The following is a 20,556-nucleotide window of genomic DNA, read 5'->3' as shown; positions in this document are numbered from 1 at the left end:
TTTGTGGCAGTTGAGGTGGAGGAATACGTCAGGCTGGTGGTAGTGATAACGCCTCAGCCCATCTCTTTGTAAGAGTTTGTGAGTGCCACATCGGAGGACGAGTGCTTGCAGCTGGCCATTGCTGCAGTGACTTCAGGGAGATGGCATACCTTGTAGGACCAAAGAGGCACACGCAGTCCTGAGTGCATTGCACAACATTTGTGTTGAACTAGCCATGTCTCCGGAAGGTTACCTCATGAGAGGATCTTGTCTGGTCATTGCCAGGACACTACAGCAGTGAGTGGTCGATCTAGCACACTTAACCCATCAGGGGATATCAAAGACTAAAGCTTGCCTGCGCTGTTTCCCAACCTCGACAATGTTGTAGAGCAGACTGTTTGCTAGTGCCCCCTGTGTTAAGCGACTGGCCCAGCGGAACCTCCTGCTTCAATTATTACAGAAGAAATACCTCCTCTTCCCTGGCACTGAGCCAGCGCTGATTTTAGATGTCTCCCACATGGAAGGCACATGTTAGTTGTCATTGATGACTGCTCGAAATATCCAGAGGTTGAAATCCTGGATTCCACAATGGTCAGTAACACTATACCATGGCTAGAGAAGATAATGGCCATACACGGCCTTCTTAAAGAATTGCGTACAGATAATGGCCCTCCTTTTTCCAGCTATGAATTCTCTGAATATTTACTGTCTCTGGGTGTTCAGCATCGGAAAATCATCCCACGTTGGCCTCAAGCCAATGGGGAGGCAGAGCGTTTTATGCCCATGCTAAACAGAGTTCTTCGGATTGCACTAGCCCATGGCCAAAACATGGAATGTGCGCTGTACACGTTCCTGAGAGAGTACCGACTCACACCCAACTCAACAACCCATGTAAGCCCAGTCTCTCTTTGTATTAACCGAGCTATGAATGATATCATACCTCAAGTGGGACAGTCATCAAATCTACGGGAACGTGTTGCGGGGAATCTGAGGCAACGGCAGGCCAAGAATGATCATATGTCTAGGATCCGGGGAGCAAAGACAAAGTCTTTTGCTGTTGGCGATGCAGTTTGGTGAAGAACTGCTATCCATGGGTAAAATTCACGCTCCCTTTTAAGATAGACCCCTGGATAATTCAAGCTGTGATAGGAACTATGATCACGGCCCAGAGGGCAGGAGAGACCATCACAAGGAACATATCTTGTCTTAAAGAGTACAGACATACGAGCAGCCCAGGGATATAGACACCCTCAAAAACGAAGGATGGGGAGGGCAGAATCCAATGGTGTCTACATTTCTCCAGAACATCCTGACGATGAGGTCTTCTCGCCATGGACACTAGGCGTGGTACTTTCAAGACTGTCACCTGTACGGCATCGGAGCTCTTTTCCCAGGAAGTCCCTAATGACTGTCAGTGCCCGCAAGATGCCAGAGGAGATGACGACTGGGAGTGTGATGGTCAGCGCAGGTATGGGAGGTACCATTTCCGACCATGTCCTGCAGCATCCTCCCATCTGAAGGACTTTGTGTTGATCTAAACTATTGAGCAGTGGGTTTTTTTTTCTCTCTCTCTCTCTCTCTCTCTCTCTCTCTCTCTCTCTCTCTCTCTCTCTCACTCTTTTCTTTCTGTTTTTTACTTCTATTTAAAATATAGGAGGAATGTTATGTTTGGTGGGCTGCCCCACCTTGCTGAGATATGAGGGGTGTGCCCCCTCCAGTATTCTCTGCCAGTATAGATGTGGTAGAGGCCTGAAGTGGGAGCGGCCGTCTTTTTGAAGTTAATAACTGGGACCGGAAGCCGGACTTCGGTATTCGGTGACCACACTAGCAAACAAGAGTGTGTGTGTCAATTCATTGTAAAGACCTGGCCCATTCATAGTGCCCCCTCCTAGCCATAAAGCGCAGCTACCCCCATCATAACAGTAGCAACCTCTGGTGTTATCGGGGTGGCTGATCGAGAAGCATGTTAAAATGGGTTTCAACCAAGCTTGAAATCATTGCAACGCGGAAACCTACCAGGGGCAAGCGGGAGAGACGCACATATGCTGATAAAATGCAACAGTAGATAGTAAAATATCATCACAATTCATTTGCAAGCCATTTGTTAATCTAATTCACACTCTGACTGTGTTGCTGTACTGAGCAACAGTCATCTGCGCTCTTGTGTCCTGCACTGACACTGTCACCTGATGGTTGAGAATCTTGTGTCTTTAACACTCACTTAGGAGGGCCGGTAAGTATTTTTGTTTAATGTTTTCATGCTTTGAAAACTTAATGGAATCAATTAGAAGCTTTGGCAAACCCACTAGGAATGGCAGTGGTTGCCGACTATTAGATTTATCCATGTTCATGTTTGTGAATGATTTTGTAAAGTTCTACTAGGTGACTACTTTTTCTGTATAACTCTGCGCTGTGCAAGAGGAGAAAGAGGTCACTCGCCGCGAGGTTAGCCAATGGCTGAAGCGGCCGAGCCATTGCCTCATCCTGTGCGCTGTGGTGGTTGGAGCAAAAATGTGTTTGACACAACAACGGACCAAATGATGAAGTGAGGTAGCTGAATGAACCTATTAGTTAGTACATTATATATTATATACACATAGAGAATTTTGTTAAAATCAAAGGTCTTAACCCTAAAACAAGCATTGGCAAAGCGAGCAGGTCTGGCATCGGTTGCCAGCTTTTTGGCTTTGGCCAATGCTTGTTTGGTAATGTTTTTTGCAAAACGTGTTTGATAGAGAAATTCCAGACCTATTCAATCTAAAAAAACACAGGCGAAACGAAAAGATATTTTTCTCTTAAAAAGGCATCCGTTGCCACCGAAGTCCCAGGCCCTTTGTGTGTCGGTGTGCTCCTGGTGAAAGGGCAGAATGTTGTCACTCAGTGAGGTTTGCAGAGGCTGCAATGGGCTAACCCGTTATCCTATGCTGAATGCTCTAATTGGAGAAGAAAATGAAATGTGAATAACACAATAATTGACTAATGGGTGGAGTTGGCTCGCTGGAAACCCTTATAAGAAAGTGTTTGATCCTCATAATTTTAGTTATATCAAAAGTTCCTGGTTACCGCTAGACCTAAAGAGAGTACTCTGATTTGCCAGCTTGTGTTTTCTTTGAACAGGCTTCACGAAATGTGCAAAGGTTGCCTAATATCATCTTAGTTAAATATTTCAATCAAAGTTGTGCATTGCCCACCATTTCATTCTGATAAAGAACGGGTGGTATTCAGTAGCGTTCTCTTCAGTGTAGTGTTTTTTTTTAATATGGTCTTCCTCCAATAATACCCAGTTTTGGATGAGATGCTTGACAAAGGCAAAATCATTTCATTCCTCTTGCATTAAAGATCCATAAACTCGTTCTGTGGGGCTGTCCATTCTCGTGTATCCGCTTGCCGTATGGCCTTCCTCCTTGCATTTTGTTTGGTGAGAGGGATATTTACTGGTATTCTCATTCTATATCTGTAAACCTGAGTCATTTACGCATCATGTCTACTGGGTACATTTTAGGTCTGTCTTCGAGTATGACGTAATTGATGACTAATATGGTGGGTGGTGTAAAATGGTGATATCCAATGTGTTTGCATCAGGACCGGATGAAAAAATGGCCATAAATATGAAAGAAATTGCTCAGGATGTTGTGGAATAGAAGGCCGAGGCGAGCAAGAGACGTTCATTGTGTGTCTGCTTTCTCGACGCAGGTAGCTGTCAAGCAAATGACAAGTATATCGACCAGTTAAAGGAGACCTTAAATACATGTGTGCCCAAGAGGATCGCTGGATTTATTGCTGAGCCAATTCAGGTGAGCGACTTTACTAGGAAAATAGTAGCACAATTGACTGATGCATTGACTTATTAAAATATCAAATTTAAAGCTGATAAAACGATTACGAAGACAGTCTCCTTAGGCGTACTGCACACAGTTGTGGGCAGTAACAGCTGTAGCTGTCAATTGTCTGCACCCACAATTATGGATGCAAGACATAGGCGAGGGCCTATAAATTACCGCCATAATAGGGCTATTAGCACTCTAGTATCCTAAAAGGGAAGTGCAGTGGGAACAGGAGTTACATCTCACCTGGAGCAAAGAGATTAATTAATCCAGCACTTCCTGTCCGACTGTCAAAACAGCTCCTCAAAACTGCACCGCACACCTCCCACTCTGCACGGCTTCACCGCCCCCCTTTTTTTATTTTTTATATATTTTAAGAATATTTTTCATTATCATTTTAAACCAACTAGACAGTGCAGTGGAGTTGACAGTCAAAGTGTAAGGCAAAAGCAATATACATGTCGATTAGAGGGACTAGTAACATCATGTCTAGCTTATCATGAAGGAAAGGAGAGGCTAGCGATGGGCTCATCGTGGGCAAGCACCTTTTACACCAATAGAGCTATGGCTGTACATTCCGACCCATTAGTCCGGACGCCCCTTCATCCAATGCCAGACCCCTACTCGTGCAGAAGCATGGGGCCAGTCACACTCCAAAACCCAAGAGCACTCAAGGAGGTTCCCTCAAAGTTGGGACAGTTCAGCGCAGTGTGGAAGCTGGTGAGGGGGTCACTCGAGAGGGCCTCATCCACAACCATATGACCTCCATGGTCCAATCAGGGACAGGCAACAATATGGCATCCCATGCAGGCAGGATTGGCACCTTCTGTACATCCCTATGCTCCTCTCTATGAATTGCTTCTCTCTAGCAATCCACCCATTTTACCAGCTCCAACCTCTATCTATACACATCCAGACCACAAGATGTTTTCCAGCTCATAGTTAGATGCCTGCAAACAAGAATCAAGGCCAGATCTATAAATCAGTTTGGTAATTGTGTGAGCCGCAGCACGCTAATGCAGACCCAAGAGGCACAGCTGGGGGCTAAGCACAAAGTCCCGGTTGCTGGCTCTGTTAACCACCTGTAGGACCGTGGTTCAGTATGGTAGTAAAAGTGGGCAGGACCACACCATATGGGAAAAGCCCGCATCTCATGCATAACATCGAGGGTGATCCGATGCTTCAGCTGGGAACACAGTGTGTATGTGCCGGGATAGGATAAGCCTGGTGCAAATTTTAAAACCGGATGAGTTTAAAGCGGGCATTCCAGGACCTTCCTCCAAGCTGAATCAATCAAAGGAGTACCCAAGCCTTCCTCCCATCACAAACGGAAACGCATGCACCCCTGCAGGAGAGCCATATAGAGCAGTGTAATGAGAAAAAAATGGCATAAGCATCCATGTTAAGGCGGTTCTGCAACCCCACGTATCCTGTGAGTCTGGGTTCCATGGAGCAAAAAATGCTCCACAAGGAGGTCGTAGGTCTCTCAGGGTACTGAGAAGGGACACAGTCCGCCCCCCACAAAGAAATCGCCCAGTGCACCAACCCTAGCCACCATCCACCTGTGGAGCCCCAACCACCCCCCCTGGTTGCTCCGAGTGCCGGGCATCCAGGAACGGAAGCTCACACATATACGGTATCTTGGTATGCATCCTCCAAAGAGCCCTAGCCCAAACAAAGCTTGCTGTTCTAATCAATGCATTCAAATTCTGCTCCCTAGTAGCAGGGACCAACCTCATCAAGATACTAGTAAACAACTCTTTGTTTGGAGAACCACCCTCGCACCGACCCATGACATCCCACAGATATGACCTCTTGCGAGCCACCCACTATAGTTTTGCCACTATATAATACAGCTTGGGATCGGGTGTCCCCAGGCCACCCTCCGTCACCGGTAGGTGCAACTTCCAAAGGGCCACACGTCATCACAAAGTGCCCTAGTACAACAACAGCAGTCTACCATCAAGATTTCGAAAGAACTTCTGAGACAATTCTAATGAGAGGGCCACGAACAAGTAAAGGAGGCGGGTAAGTACAACCATTTTTTATCCAAACACCCGGCGACTCACTGATAGTGGTAACGTGGTCCAGAAGGCCACAAACACCTCAGAGTGTCTAGTTCATGGCTGCAATTTCCTTCATACAGCAAGTCCTGTGAACGATAAATGGCTACCATCAAATAGTGTGTAATTTCCACAGCAGCATTGGGCTAGGGGAACAGACCCGCACCCCTGCGGAGGGGATAGACAAACAACTTGTCCCAGTTGACCTCTAGACCAGAATAATGGCTGAAGTCTGACAATGCTGTCACAACTCCCCTGAGATCAGTGTCATCCCCCCTTAAGTACAGCAGAATATCATCTGCATATAAAGATATATATGTGTGTGCAGTTGGATATAAGGGGCAGATCCCGGTAGTGTAGGCCCAAGCAGGCCATTCGAGGAAAGGAATCTATGGCCTTGGCAAATAACAGCAGGGAAAGGGGGCATCCCTTCAGGGTGGCCCGCTCCAGCATGAGAGGCTAATGTAGAGAAGCGTTGTCCACTTGACAAAGGGTAAGCTTAGGCCCATGCCAAACAAGGTGGCATATATAAACACCCATTGGAGTGAATAAAATGCTTTCCTAATATCCACAGCAATGACCAGTGCAGTCACCGGCAACCGCTCTTGCTGGTCCAAGGCCAGGAGCAATTGATGGCTATTGGGCATGGTGCTACAAGTGGGGATAAAGCCAATCTGGTCAGAGTGCACCAGGGAGCACATATGGCGAAGCAAACGGGTTGCCAATACCTTGTAGTTGGTATTGAGCATTGAGAGGGGTACAATAGTAGTCAAGGACGAGGTCCCATTATCTTTTTTCAGAAGAGATACAACAGCGGCCTCAGGTAGTGAGGACGGAAGTATACTCCGCTGCTGGGAGTCGTTAAAGAGGGCCACGAGGCATATGCATCGTAGAATTGGATCAGTAAACCGTCCAGCCCAGGCTTCTTCCCCAATGCCATTTGTTTAATCTCACCCCTACTTACTGCTCAGTGATGTCTGCACCCATCTGATCCGCCACTGCAGAATCAAGGGTCGCCGGGGAGGAGTCTGCAATGTAAGGCATCCTGTCCCAAGGCATCACTCACCTGGAGAATGGTGTGCCCACAACGCTCACCATGCAACAGCCTTCCAAGCATTCTACCCGATTTATCTCCTTGGCTACATAAGCCTTATAACCTGAGTGCCACAGGCATTCGACCAGGCCAAACAGTTTCTCTCTTTCCTCCAGGTAGTGTCCCCTACCATCTGGGGTCTCCTCCAACCCACGGGGAAGACCATCAAGCACTGCTTCATGTTGCTGAACATCAGAGTGCAACTGGGACCGTACACCCACTTTGTTGGAGATGCAGTATCCCTGAATCACAACCTTCATGGCTTTCTACCCCCACAGATGAGGCCCAGCCTGCATTATGAAGCCAGTATTGCACAATATGCTCACCCAGCAGAACCCGAAAAGCCGGATCTTCAAGCTTTGCGGGTCCAAATGCCAAGTAGAGATACCAGATCGAGGCTAGGACCACTAGAAGGAATACAACTCCGGGGAGTGACCAGAATATGTTTTCGACAAATTATGCACCCCCCCCCAACTTGCTGTGCATCACTTTGTAGGTAAAAATTCTGTCAAGTCAGACCTCAAGGTCATGCAAGCCAAAGCGGTATGAATACATTCAACACTCTGTGTCCCTCACTCTCCAACAGTCAACCAGGTCCCAATGCACAGCCCAAGAACAGGCAGCATCCACCAGCATGCCTGCCGGCGTATTGTGCCGCGGTGGATGTGACCTGTCCAGACCCAGATACACCACAAAGTTAAAATCACCCCATACTATTATCAGATAAGGTGCCATAAAATACAAGAGTGGAATCATTCCAGTCGGGAACAAAGGCTGGTCCACATTTGGGGCATAGATATTCAGCAGAGCAATATCTCTACCCTCCAAGCGACCTAATGCTTCAGAATAACAGCTATCTTGGTCAATAACTGCCCTATGCAAATGAATGGGGACCCAAGGTCTGACCCAAATAAGAGCACCTTTTAAAAAAGCGTAGTAAGTGGTGGTATAAAGCTGAGCCCACCAACGCCAATGGAGGACCCACCCCTCAGACTCTGTAAGATGTGTTTCCTGTAGGAATGCAATGTGGACCCTCCCTACGTTTCAAATAAGATAGCATGTTATAATGCATAGAAGAAGAGGAAAGGCCCTGCACTTTCCACATGAGCATTTTAACCTGGGCTGTCATGGGAATCAAACCAGAAAAATAAAAATATGAGGACCCCACACACATCTGCCACCAATCGATTTGGTCTCGCCCCACAATACCAACCAGACCAATTCCACAGCCATGTACCCTCCAATGCAAAAAACAAAACCGAGGAACCTAAAACACTTAGAATAAAGAATCCCCAACACCCCCACAAGGACTGAGACATGCATCCATCCTGTCCAAACAACACACTACGCGCGGACTGCCTAGGAGCCAACTAAAGGCCAATGGCCTAACTTGTTCCTTAACGGAAATCGGGGCGGGAGCCACAGGCTAAGGGAGGAGAAAAAACACCCAGTTAGATAATCGAGGTCTATAGGACACATCCTGCCAGAACCCCCTGCCTGACTTCCTCGCCGACCACACAAATAAGTAAGAGATATATCAACTCAGGAGAAATTGACCACACAGCCACCCCACCATCACAGTGCAGAAAAAAAGTGAAGTGATTAAGTAATGCCATCTTGATCTGCATCAGTCAAGATTGTCCACCGTCCTCACTATGACCCCCAATAGAGCTCCCTGCGCTGGAATCTTTGCCACCCTGGATGAGGAGGTTGTCATTGTTCTGGTAAATCAAGCCGCACAGAACCTCATTCATAGAGCTCACACAGTCCAATGCCGCAGTCGGGTCAGTGAAGAAATGCACTTTACTCTCACTCGAGACTCTCAGTTGATCAGGGAATAGCAAGGACTAAAGCAATCCCTGGGCATCTAACTTTTTCTGCACCACAAGAAACAATGCCCTCTGTATCTGAACCTGGATGGTGAGTCAGGGTATACAGATACTTTGGTATTATCCACCGCAAAGCAGGCATGCATATGTGCCTGCTTCAGGAGTTCATATCAGTCCCGGAAATGTAGGCGGTGGAACCCCGGTGAGAGGCAGTTGGCCGGCACTCGATCCAAGGCATAGAATCTGGAGAGGCCCACCGGGGCCATCACCTCCAGAACCAGTTTTTCAGATAAGCCAACAGAGATTCACCCTCAACATGCTCAGAACGTCCCATGATGCGGACATTGTTCCCGCGGGCCCCTTACTCCTCATCATCAAGACAAGCAGCCAGGCGCCGTGTCTGTGCCTGCAAAGGTCCACAGATTGAACAACAGAAGTCAAAGATTGTACAGTTCCCTCCAGAGTATTGATCCTTCCAGAAATTTTCCAGGAGTCCTCTATAATACGGCCAAGTTCCACAGAGAGAGAGTCAATTTTATGTTCTAAACGCTGCCAGAAGCATTGATTGTGGCCTGGAGTTTCTCAAATGTGCTGTTTATGTAGAACATGTAACTGCCGCCAGTGCCCTGCTTGATCCCCTCTTGCAGGGTACTCATGGTCATGTGTTCTTTGGTCTGCTGTGACCGGTCAGCAAGCAAGTCATGAAGTAGCAGCAGAGTCGATACCCACTCAGCAGAGAAGTGGAACTCGGCACCCCAGGAGTTCCAAAGAAAAACTGCCTCCCCGAGTCACACAAGAGGGCACCCGCTCAACAGAAGCTGACTGTCCCATAGGTTCCATTGTAGTATCTCTCAATGCAGGGGTAGGGCATCGAGGGCATGATTTCGGCCCTGTGTGTCGCAGTGGAAGGACTGCAAGGTCACGGAGTGCAAGGAAGTAGAGGGCCATTGCACAATAGCACTTGTGCCCCTAGATAGGAAATGCAGAGGGTGCACTGTTCAGGGACTGGTGCCTCCAGCCCTGTGGCTCACCCACTGCCAGCAGGGCCGTCAACTCCCCCTGCACGGGCCAACCGCCCAAATAAAGGTATGCTGCTCTGAGTTCTGCATCCTGACTGCATCCACGGCCGCCCTGGGGCTCTCGGACCTTACACACAATACACCCCTAAGCCCAGGAGGAGCAGGTAGCAGGCAGACAATTATAGGCTGGTGTAAGCGATATCACGGCCAATGGTAACAAAGCTGCCCGCTGACGTGGGTGATGTCAGAGATCCCGCGGCGGCCCAGGCAATGGCAGCCAGGGTCTTCCCCAGAATTCCAATTCCTTGGGGGCACCTGCTGTAGGCGAGCGATTGGTAAGTGGCAGCTGGAGGTAGACTGATGGAAGCTCCAATGCGGCCTCCGGTCCAAGCTCCAGGACCGTCATTTTCCTTCGATTCCGACCCGTCTCTGTGCCCGAAGCGGCACCTGGGGGCTCCCATAGGATCACGATCATTGAGGGGCTCCTTTGCAATGGGGTGGATGTGGCAGTTGGAAGTAGCCAGGGATCGCATCACAGAATTGGGGGCCCTCGAGCATACCCATCAAAAGGGCATTGTCATCCTAAGGCATTCCATGACAGTCCTATCACAGCCATGATACGTCTTAAGTATGAGGTAGTAGGCCTTGAAAATATGGTGAGGACAACCAGACTCCAGAGTGCTAAATGCCGCAGAACACCAACAGCAGCAGACACTAGCCACTCGTGCTTGCTATGTTTGGCCCAATTACTTATAATTACGCAAATAGGTGTAATTGCGTAATTTTCAGTAGTTTTGCTTCAAAAGAGTTACACAAAATTACTCCCATTACTCTGGCTTAATTAAAATTTCGCCCAGGCCTAGATATTAGCCACATTTGTAATGGAGTCTTACATTCTCCAGACTCTAAGTGAGGCCCATAGCCTTGTAACATGGATTCAAAAAGCCTACACGGAATGCCGCAGACATGTCACACCAAATCATTGTCGATCAGTGAGAGAAAGATACAAAAGGACTGAAGGCACCGAGCAAGTCTCGTTAGTCTCCTTCCTGGATTTGACACTGCAGAAATTCCTGAGCACCTTTTGCTTGTGTGAAGACCATGGCTACCCCCTCTCACACCATTCTTAAATTTGCTGTCTGACAATTGGAAACCTGCATGTCCATTGAGTTAATCTCTTTCTTGAGAAGTTGGAGTTCTTGCTGTCTTAATTGAGTAGTATGATAGAGATTGGAAAATACATTAATCTTGCTGCCCCTTTAGGCCAGATCCCTCATCTTCGTGGCATCTCTCATTAGCTCCTCACTTATGCCCCAAGTCCACTATTTAATTTCTGATTCCATCTTAAGTGCCACTTGTACCTCTCGTAGAGATTGCTAGGGGCCTTTTTAAGTATAAGGGCAAGGGTGGGACACCCCCAAAAACCTCTGTGTGTAAGGATACAAGAAGTAGGTATTTTGTGAAACAAATGTGAATCCTGCTATGCCGACTCTAGTAGGTCTCGCAGCATTTTCAAGAGCCTTCCTTTTGGATTCAATTTGGATCATGAAGGGAACAGCATTTTGTTTCTGTAGGTATTGGCTCATGGAAGAGATGGAAATTTGCAGACCCTGGACTTTCTCTGTATTAAGCACTCTGGTTTGCACCAGTGCAACTGTCGGGTCATCTTGAATTCCATCTCCATCTATATCCTCACACAAAACATTGGATTTAGGCGCAAAGAAATCTTTTTAGTTCCAGAGAAGATTGGATTTCTGCCCTTTAGGAGAGATGGTAAGTAGATGTGGTATAGGCAACCATTGCTCAAAACTTTCAGGCCCCGGGACTTACATGGAAGAGGTGTGGCGCTGCGGCCAGGGTGACAGACTCCGGAATCTGGGGATCCCGGTTCGATCCCCGGCGCTGGCGGCAGATTAGCCCAGCACCATGTGACTCTGGGCAATAGCTTGCTAAGTCTTCCTGACGGCCCCCAGCGCCTAGAGACCCTTACAGGTGAGTGTTCGCGCTTTACAAATGTGGATATTATTATTATTACATAGGAAGTAAAGGGATCTCAAAACAAATTCACCTGGCAGACAATCCTCAGTTACTGGTCCATGTTCATATTGGACACTGTTGAAGCTCTTGTAGCTGCCCTGCAGTGCTGGTACTGTCAAAGCCACATCCACCTCTTTCCCCTGCCACTCTGCTGTAGCAGAACAGTCAGATCTCGGGGTTCGTAGTCACTGAGGGGCTCTGGATTTTAGTGAGACACCCAGCCTTAGGTCTGGGGTATCTTTGCAGTCTACCTTTCATGCAACAATGGCCCCTGTCTCTCGCTGCTTTGGGATCAAACTGTATTCATAGGGACTCCTGCTGCTCTGTCTTTTCTGGGTTTGGGACGACCAGCTGCCCCGACAGTAGGTAAAAGGGGAGTGTGCCTCCTCTGCAAGTCTGATATCGCTGCATGCCGGGCTCGGCACCAGGTCAGTCTGCCTAACACTCCCAGGGAAAGAAGGTCACACCAGAACTATGTGACCAGGCAGCTACCAAAGAGCCTGGCAACTGCCGCCCCTAAATTGCCAAATTAAAGGATATTGGATTGGATTGTGAAAACGCAATCATATTAGAATGATGTTTATAGGCAAAGTGATAATCGAAAAAAACCCTCAAAGACCACCACCCCTTATTTGGAACCAAGCACATCCATCAGTGTCTAACTTTATATTCCTATAACCCACCTTATGCCAGCCTGATGCATCATGGTGTGGTGAATATTACTCTAGTGGAGTCATCCGCACCATTATTAATCCACATAGAACAAGGTTCATCTCTATATATGTGCTCTATGGCGGAAAGTCTTCCCCTATCATATGTGAGGCCATGGTCAACATGAGGAGCAGTGGTTCTCCGGTGAAGGAAACTGATAAGCTGGTACCAGTATATTCTTACGTTACATTGTGGTGTTTTAATTTATTTGATGGCCATCAGTAAACGTAGGTCTCAATCAGTCAGGTTTCATCCTAGTATAAAACTAGTTATATATATTTATGTATTCAATCGATCAAAAATATGATCATTCACATCTTAAATACAGTACATAATCAATAAAAACAATAAAATGTACACCAGTATAAAAGCCATTAAAAAGTTATACAATACAGTAAAACAAGCTTCTAAATCTTTCATAGTCAATATACATGCGTCTGAAGAATACCACTCAGCCTGATTATAGTCACATTAACGATACTATGACACAAGAACAGGTTTGCCCGTTTTGAACCTTTTCCACCATGCAAACATTAAAAACCTTGAGACAGCAAATACTAACCAGCTTGTAGTATCTGATTTAAATATATGTATGGCTTTCAATGGACAATTAAAAGATAAAGTGCGACATACAGGGGCAAGACAGATTTTCTTAAGTTCAGCAGAAAAGCAACAGCAGAAAAAAAAGTGCTCAATAGTTTCAGGGAAGATATGGCATAGAGGATACAATGGATTGACAGACTAGTTTCCCCATGAGATCTTCATTGCATTCAAAGGAAGGGTTCCATATCTGAACTGAACATACAAAGCTCGTACCTGGGGCGGTTCAATATCATCCAGAAACCCTTCAAAAGCAAATACTCCTTGAACATTTAGAAAGCCCGCAGTCAAAGTGCAATGTGCAAACCGTTCAACCCTTTCTGAGATAATTAATTCCCAAAACCTTTTTTTAACTAGAGGGACCATGAGTTTAGTCATAGACCCTGGGTCCTCCCAGAGTTGCGCCATCCCAATTTTTGTAAACCAGACCTTGATCTTACTAAACCACTTGATGCGGCCTGTTTGATTGTGCAAGGCAATCAACTCTACCATTGCCTTCCTAAGGGGCACCTGAGTTTTACTTATTCACACCCGGATCCAGAACAAAACTGACCTCAGAGTGGCATGATGATCTATAGGTTTTAGGCCAAGATCTAGTCTAAGTGGCAAGAGTGGTGTATTCACTGGGAGGTTCATAATGGCTCTGATAAATTTATTTTCAGCACAAGTTAAGTCTGTCAGGTTTTCCAGCCCTCACAATTCGGCCCCATACAGGGCAGCACCTAGGCTCTTAGCCCTATGAATTTCAATAATAGGGGATATTGCCCGATAGGGGGAAGCTCTAGCCCTTTGAACTATAGCACAATCAACATGCTGGTGGGTCTCAATGCTCTTTTCTATCTGCGGTGTCCATGCCAGCCTATCGTTGATACGGATACCCAGGTAGTCAAAGGAACTAACCTGCTCCAAACTTTGCGTGCCCAGGGTAAGTTTCCTCTTATTTGATTTATATGGATTAAAAATCATATATTTAGTTTTTAGCCCATTTATTTCTAGACCCTTATCTTTACATACTAAGGCAAATTTATTTAGAAGATTTTGAATGTCACGGGGTGTTCTGGTAGTAAGCAGAGTATCATCTGCAAAAAGCAGACACGGCACTACCTTGCCGGACAGTTTTGGGGGATCGCCACTGCAATTAAAAAGTTCTCCTATTAGACCATTAATGTAGAGGATAAACAGTGTAGGGGCAAGAACGCATCCCTGACGAACGCCCTTCTAAACAGCTATGGCATTAGTCAGACAGCCTTCAGTATTCCACCTGACCCTGGCGAAGGTGTCTTGATGTAACCTGACAAGAATTCTGAGCAAATAAGCTTGTAATCCTAATGTGCTCAGCGCTAGCCAAAGTTGGAACCGGTCGATGGAATCGAAGGCGGTCTTTAAGTCCACGAACACTACATATAGGTGACCGCCTATGATTGTAACTTCTTTCCAAATTATCAGGCGGAACCTAAAGACTTGGTCCGTGGTACTAGTTGCAGCCCTAAATCCTGCCTGTAAGTTAGACAGAACATGATTTTCCTCTATCCGGTTTTGAATTCTGGTCAAAATGATTTTGCAGAAGATTTTTTGCGAGACATCGATAAGACTGATGGGCCTGTAATTCCCGGGCGACCCTTTATCGCCCTTTTTATGAATGGGAATAATTTTGGCGCCCCCCCCCCCCCTAAGGTCTCCGGAATAGCACCCCCCTTCAGGATAGTATTATAAACCCTTATAAACCCTTTGAAGCAGTGGACCCCAGTCAGTCGGTTCAGCCCTAAACAGGTCTCCCGGAAGCTTGTCAAGACCTGGTGCTTTGCCACTCTGCAAGAACTTTATGGCCATAATTGTTTCCACAAGAGTGATATTTTCAACATCAACTACTACCTGTTTACAAGGATTCATGCTTAAGGCTGGAGCGAACGACGACCCTTGATCTGCAAACAATGCCCCAAAATATTCTTCCCATACGTGGGGCTGAAAGTAGAAATCAGTTTGTGTAACCAAATTTGGTGATCCTTTGCCAATAGATGCCAAAAATACTGACTGTTCTTATATTTAGCGGCCTCTAAAAGCAATTTCTAATTTTCACACTCCCAGTCCCTTTTTGCCTTATTATGGGCTAGTTTATATAACCTCCTACTGTTCGCAATTTCTACAGGGGATTTCGATTTTAACATCACCATTAGCTCGTTCCTAGCTGTTTTTGCATGCGTCGTTGAACCAGGGTGCGGTTTGCTGCTTAACTCTATTACTTTGTTTATAAAAAAAATGGTTTTAGACTTGCAGTTAATTCCTGGAAGATACTCATGTCAGCCTCTAACCCAATGGTAGGGATACTTAGATCTATAGAAGACCGCTCCACCACATATATAAGTATAAAACTAGTAAACACAAACTAAAATATCAATGGAGTAAATGTATAAATGCTAGTCTCTCAATTTTGCACACCCACTTTCAACTTGGGTACTCTAAGAGTTTCATCTGTGGACACCAATGGCACATCTTGATTACAGTAATTATGATCTACTGACAATTGTGCTTGAAAATGGAATTTAAATTTATAGGGTAGGCGTGGAAACATGGGTCTCCTCCGGGAAGTGTGGTGGCCACTAGGAAGGTGAACTTTTTGGGTATTCGCAAAACTTCCAAATGTTTTTAGGCACCCAATTTGTGCACATAACCTTATTGATGATAAGGCTGAAGTGTGCAAATTAGGTGTAAAAAGATCCCAACGCTGCTATATTTGATAGGTATGTTGCAGAAAGGATTTACGAGGCAATACAAAATGAGAATTAAAGTAAAAGTATATTGTCATCCCTACCTCGTGATAAACCAACAGAATTTCTGCCTGTGGAAAAGATTAGGGATATGGACAACAATGTTCATAGGTTTGTGTACTTACAGCTAGGAGTTTTGTGAACCTCCTAAAAGATTAGGGATATGGACAACAATGTTGATAGGTTTGTGTACTTACAGCTAGGAGTTTTGTGAAGCTCCTAAAAATAGCAATGTTTGAATCGTAAGCATCACCCTATGACTCAAAACATGACTATTTTCTTTGTGAACTGCTCCAGGATATCCCCCCTAAAAATGTGTACACGTTTCATTAAATTCCATAATGCATAAATACATCTATATCATTAACAAAAAGTTGTGACTTTAAGATCCGCATGAATGCCGGGACAGTGATATTCTGTTGTACTTCGGTTGCTGGATTGATTACAGTTTAGAAATGAAAGTGAGGCTGAAGATGGAGCAGCATTAATTGTTGGGGTGTTAAAAACCTCTTAGCTGCAAAATGCATAATCCCTGCAGACTGGCTCCCACTTCGTTTTTCTTTTTCAGGGTAATGGTGGATCAGTTCAGTATCCCAAAGAGTTTTTAAAGGAGGCTTACAAGCTCATACGAGAGCGGGGAGGAGTCTGCATCGCGGATGAGGTGAGGTTTTCTCTCTAGTATAATAGAATTGGAACCTTTTGCACTGCACTCTTTCAAACCCCGAAAGTGCTAACCATGTTTCGCTGGCTTCCCTCAGGAGCTAATTGTGGTTTATGTTCAAGGGAGAACCCTAGCCCCATCACATGTCACTCCTTATTCCTTCATTGTGTTGTTTCTTTGGGTCAAATTCCCAGACCTTTATGCACACATGCTTAAAGCAAGCTGCAAAAAGATGGTAATGTGTTCCTGCTTCTGTGCTCATATCAAGTTGTAGTACTTTAGTCTTGCTTCTAAATGTTATTATTTATTTTCTGTATGGCAACCACTGCCTGGTCACCCCTATGTCTTCCTGAAGATCAACTGTCCCTTCAGGGGACAAGGTATACATTCCTGTTTAAGAATACAGATGCAGACAGAGGTCTGCTGTCCTTTGCCAGGTCCCCACCCATACATGTATAGTGGATCAGAAATAGTGATGGGGCTAATTAATATTCATTAATTAGGTCATTTTGTGACCCTCTGTAAACAATAATTTGTGATTTGACCTCTTTGTACACAGGCTACCTGCCACATTGCAGCCCTGTTTGCAAGCCAGTTTGTGCGCAATTTAGACATCCCGGTTTGTGAACAGGGATTGGTCCAGCAGACCTCCTGTTCGATATTCTCAACACCACACTTTCCAAGTCCATCTCCACTGAAGGCAAGTTTAAAAAAATAGTTTCCAGGACACTCCCGATCTTCATGTGACTCTGTTCAGCTCTCCGGCTGGGTTTAAGGCCGTTCCAGTCTCAGTCCTGGAACACGCAGAAATCTGCCCCCACGTTTGACCAATTTGAAGGATCTTGGATTGATCTGGCATGGAGATTTGAATCACAGGTATCTGGTCGAATGCAGTGCGCTGTAAATGTTTCGGTTTTGCCCCAGTATGCTTTGCTGACGGTGCCCAGAACCTTGAACTTAATCCTGGTGGTATTTGTCAGCTTCGAGAGTGGGCTTGGGGTGGCCCCTTACCGAGGGTATGGCATATTCCGGCTTTCTGCTTCTGTAGTAAAGAGGAAATGGCCGTGCCATTGTATAAGTAGCTTTCTCTGCTCCAGCAGCAGAATAGCATTTGGAAAAATATACTACAAAAATATATGCTGGAAAAAAAAAATATCTCCCTACTAAAATGATGGCCTGTTTTAAATTCCTTAAATCAGTCACATTTACTTCTCGCTCATCATAAGGCTTAGGTCATTTACAATTGTTGCCCAGGTTTTTGCATAGTTGGGGACAGGTGTTTGATTGTGGGTTCATGTGCACGCCAGGATTGTCATTGAAAAGCATCATGTTCTTCCCCAAAAAGTTGTCTTATGTGTTGTTCATTCCACCCCAAAAATTATCCCCCCCACCCCGTCGTGTTGGACTTTCAATAAGTATAGCGCCATAGACAATGCGCACAGTGTGCATGTTATAGACTTTGAGAAACTGAGACATTTCCATTTATTTCCAAGAGCACTGTTTTCAGAGGACATTTAGCATTATCTGTGAGTAATACCCCTTCCTACATTCTTATTAGGTATTTGCAAAGACCCAAAAGGTGGTTACATTGTGGGTTTTTCTAACGTATATCGCATTTCATTGTCCCTTTCTTTGGTACTAAGTAGGGGCTCTTAGTCTTGAAATCCCAGTAGACTTTCATAATTGTATAATGTAAACATGCATCGTATGAAGCACTCAGACATAGTTATGTACATAGGCTGACATAGGACTCTGAACGGTAAAATCATATATGATTCAGTGCTACCAGCAGTAGGGACAACAAACAGAAGTATCCTAGTCTATACTAATGGATACCTAGAAGGATGAACAGTCAACCCGATTTCTTTTTTAGAGTTAAAACATTAACAGCAGCTTATAAAAATATTGTCACATTTTCCGCAAATCTGTAAATAAAGATGTAAGAAAAGATGGTAAAACAACTCTCCATACACCTATTGTAGGAGAGGTGTTGCAAACTTTAGACAGCAGCAGACATCATAGAAGAGAACATTGGGCACTATATGACTACAGATTATATCGCTACTACATGGACCACAGTTCCTTGGGGCAACATGCTGGTAGGACGAGCAGAGTGCGGCCAATCGGATTTGTTGACTACAGATTATATTGTGATCTGACAAATGAGACCTTGTTGACTTAATCCGGGGACTTGGTTTTATTTTGAAGGTCCAGACAGGGTTTGGCCGAACAGGCAGCCACTACTGGGGCTTTGAAGGGCATGGCGTAGCCCCTGACATCGTTACCATGGCAAAGGGAATCGGCAATGGATTTCCAATGGCGGCTGTCATTACAACAACAGGTAATAAACAATGTCTCAAACTAGTCAAAGCAGCAGGAAAAAAATTACAAAATATCTGCACTGCATATTGCTTGTATAATAGTTATTTCGTTCACTTTACAAATGCAGTCGGTGCTGGCCATTAGGCTCATGAAATGCTGTCCCCATTTTAACCAGCAATGTTCTGCCAAAGCCTGCCAATGTTCTGCCAAAGTGCTGCCATGGAAAGAACAAGAAGGGTCGCTGCAGGCGCTGCTTGGGAGGACTTTGACTTGATGGAAATGTTTTATATTGTATTTGAAATGTACCAAGGAAAGTGCTGCACAGGCCAGGCTGCCAGCTTCTCATGTGCGCAGCCGGCGGGGCCCTTCGAAGTCCTTTCATTTTCTTGTCGTGAGCCGTTTGCAAGAGGGCTTCTCAGCAAGGCTGCAGCATTGAGCATCGGTCACCGGATTATGTGTTTCTCTTACTTACTCAAACTGCATTGCACATTCCTGTTCTCTGCATTTTTAACAGGTTCTGTTTATATAGCGACGATTGTGCAGCTCGGTCATTTATGTGCCAATGCCATCATTGGCAACTTGCATTTCAACAATATTAGGAAATCTCAAGTTGTCCTTCAGTTTTCCCTTCACGCTCCAGCACTCGACCCGCTTTTTTTGCAAACTCAAAACTACATGCACCAGAGTGCAAAGGGAAGTGCCCCGTTTAATGCTAACTTGAGATGGCTGCACAGCTGTCCAAGCTGCTTTGATTGGTGGTAAGGGGGTCTATCTTCTCATGACAGCTCTACAGGTTTTAAGACGTACTCACAACTCACTGTCTCAGCAACTGGTACCCCTTGACCGAAGATAGGACTGAAGCAGCGCTCCTTGTATGTTCCACTGACACCGTTCACCAGGCTTTGAAAGGGGCCTGTCCGTGTGTCGCGCGCTTGAGGTCTGTCATTGTGTGATCAGCAGACATATACCCTGCAAGATCTCGCCTCACTAATCGTATTTCAGCAGGTTTGCTGTAGGTGCTGGTTTATTTAAGGGGGTTGGTGATGTAGATTGACATAAGGCCTTTGAAACCTATGCTAGGCAGGCCCAACAGATGGTGCTTGTATTTCATTTCTTTCTGACATCCACTCCACTTCCTTCCATGCCAGATGTACCTCAGACATGCAGCAACAGCCTATCACTCGTCATGTCACACGAAGCAGTGGGTAAAACTCCCTAGTTAAATGTTACTGTTTTACAACGGATTGTGTGGTCTGTCAAGTGCTTTCATCACATTGATGCTACATTAAACAAGCATTTGGAATGCAATAGATCTCGCATTTACGCGAGTTTGAGCTATTGGTATTATAAATGACAATGCCATTTATTTGTTTTCCTTTTTAGAACATAAAAAAAAGGCATTGTCATTTGCAATGCCAATACCTTAAACTCACATAAATGCGAGACCTATTGCATTGCAAATGCTTGTTTTAGGAGTAGGCAGTGTTTCGTGAGACCACTGTCTGCTCTTAAAAACACATATTTTTAAACATTCACTATAATTTGGTTACAAAACAGAGGGGCGTGGCTTGGACGCATGGCGGACTAGTCGAGTTTGCCGGAGCTCCCACAGGTGATCAGTTATCCGGCATACATTCTTCACATCCCAGACTC

At 45.5% G+C, this 20,556-nt stretch overlaps 1 protein-coding gene across 2 annotated transcripts in view; it reads left to right on the top strand.

The window, feature by feature from the left end:
- The window catches only part of AGXT2 (alanine--glyoxylate aminotransferase 2), a 399,697-nt gene that overhangs the window by 259,252 nt on the left and 119,889 nt on the right, over positions 1–20,556 (top strand). The window contains exons 8-10 of one of the 2 annotated variants that reach the window (XM_085630974.1): positions 3,673–3,773; positions 16,489–16,581; positions 18,790–18,922. In XM_085630974.1, coding sequence (XP_085487100.1) covers positions 3,673–3,773; positions 16,489–16,581; positions 18,790–18,922 — 327 coding nt within the window. The remainder of the gene's footprint in view (positions 1–3,672; positions 3,774–16,488; positions 16,582–18,789; positions 18,923–20,556) is intronic. The other variant, XM_085630979.1, reaches the window with a different exon arrangement.

Source organism: Triturus cristatus, chromosome 2_1 (genome assembly GCF_964204655.1).
Source record: "Triturus cristatus chromosome 2_1, aTriCri1.1, whole genome shotgun sequence".
Taxonomy (NCBI): domain Eukaryota; kingdom Metazoa; phylum Chordata; class Amphibia; order Caudata; family Salamandridae; genus Triturus; species Triturus cristatus.
This window is presented reverse-complemented; position numbering and strand designations above follow the sequence as displayed.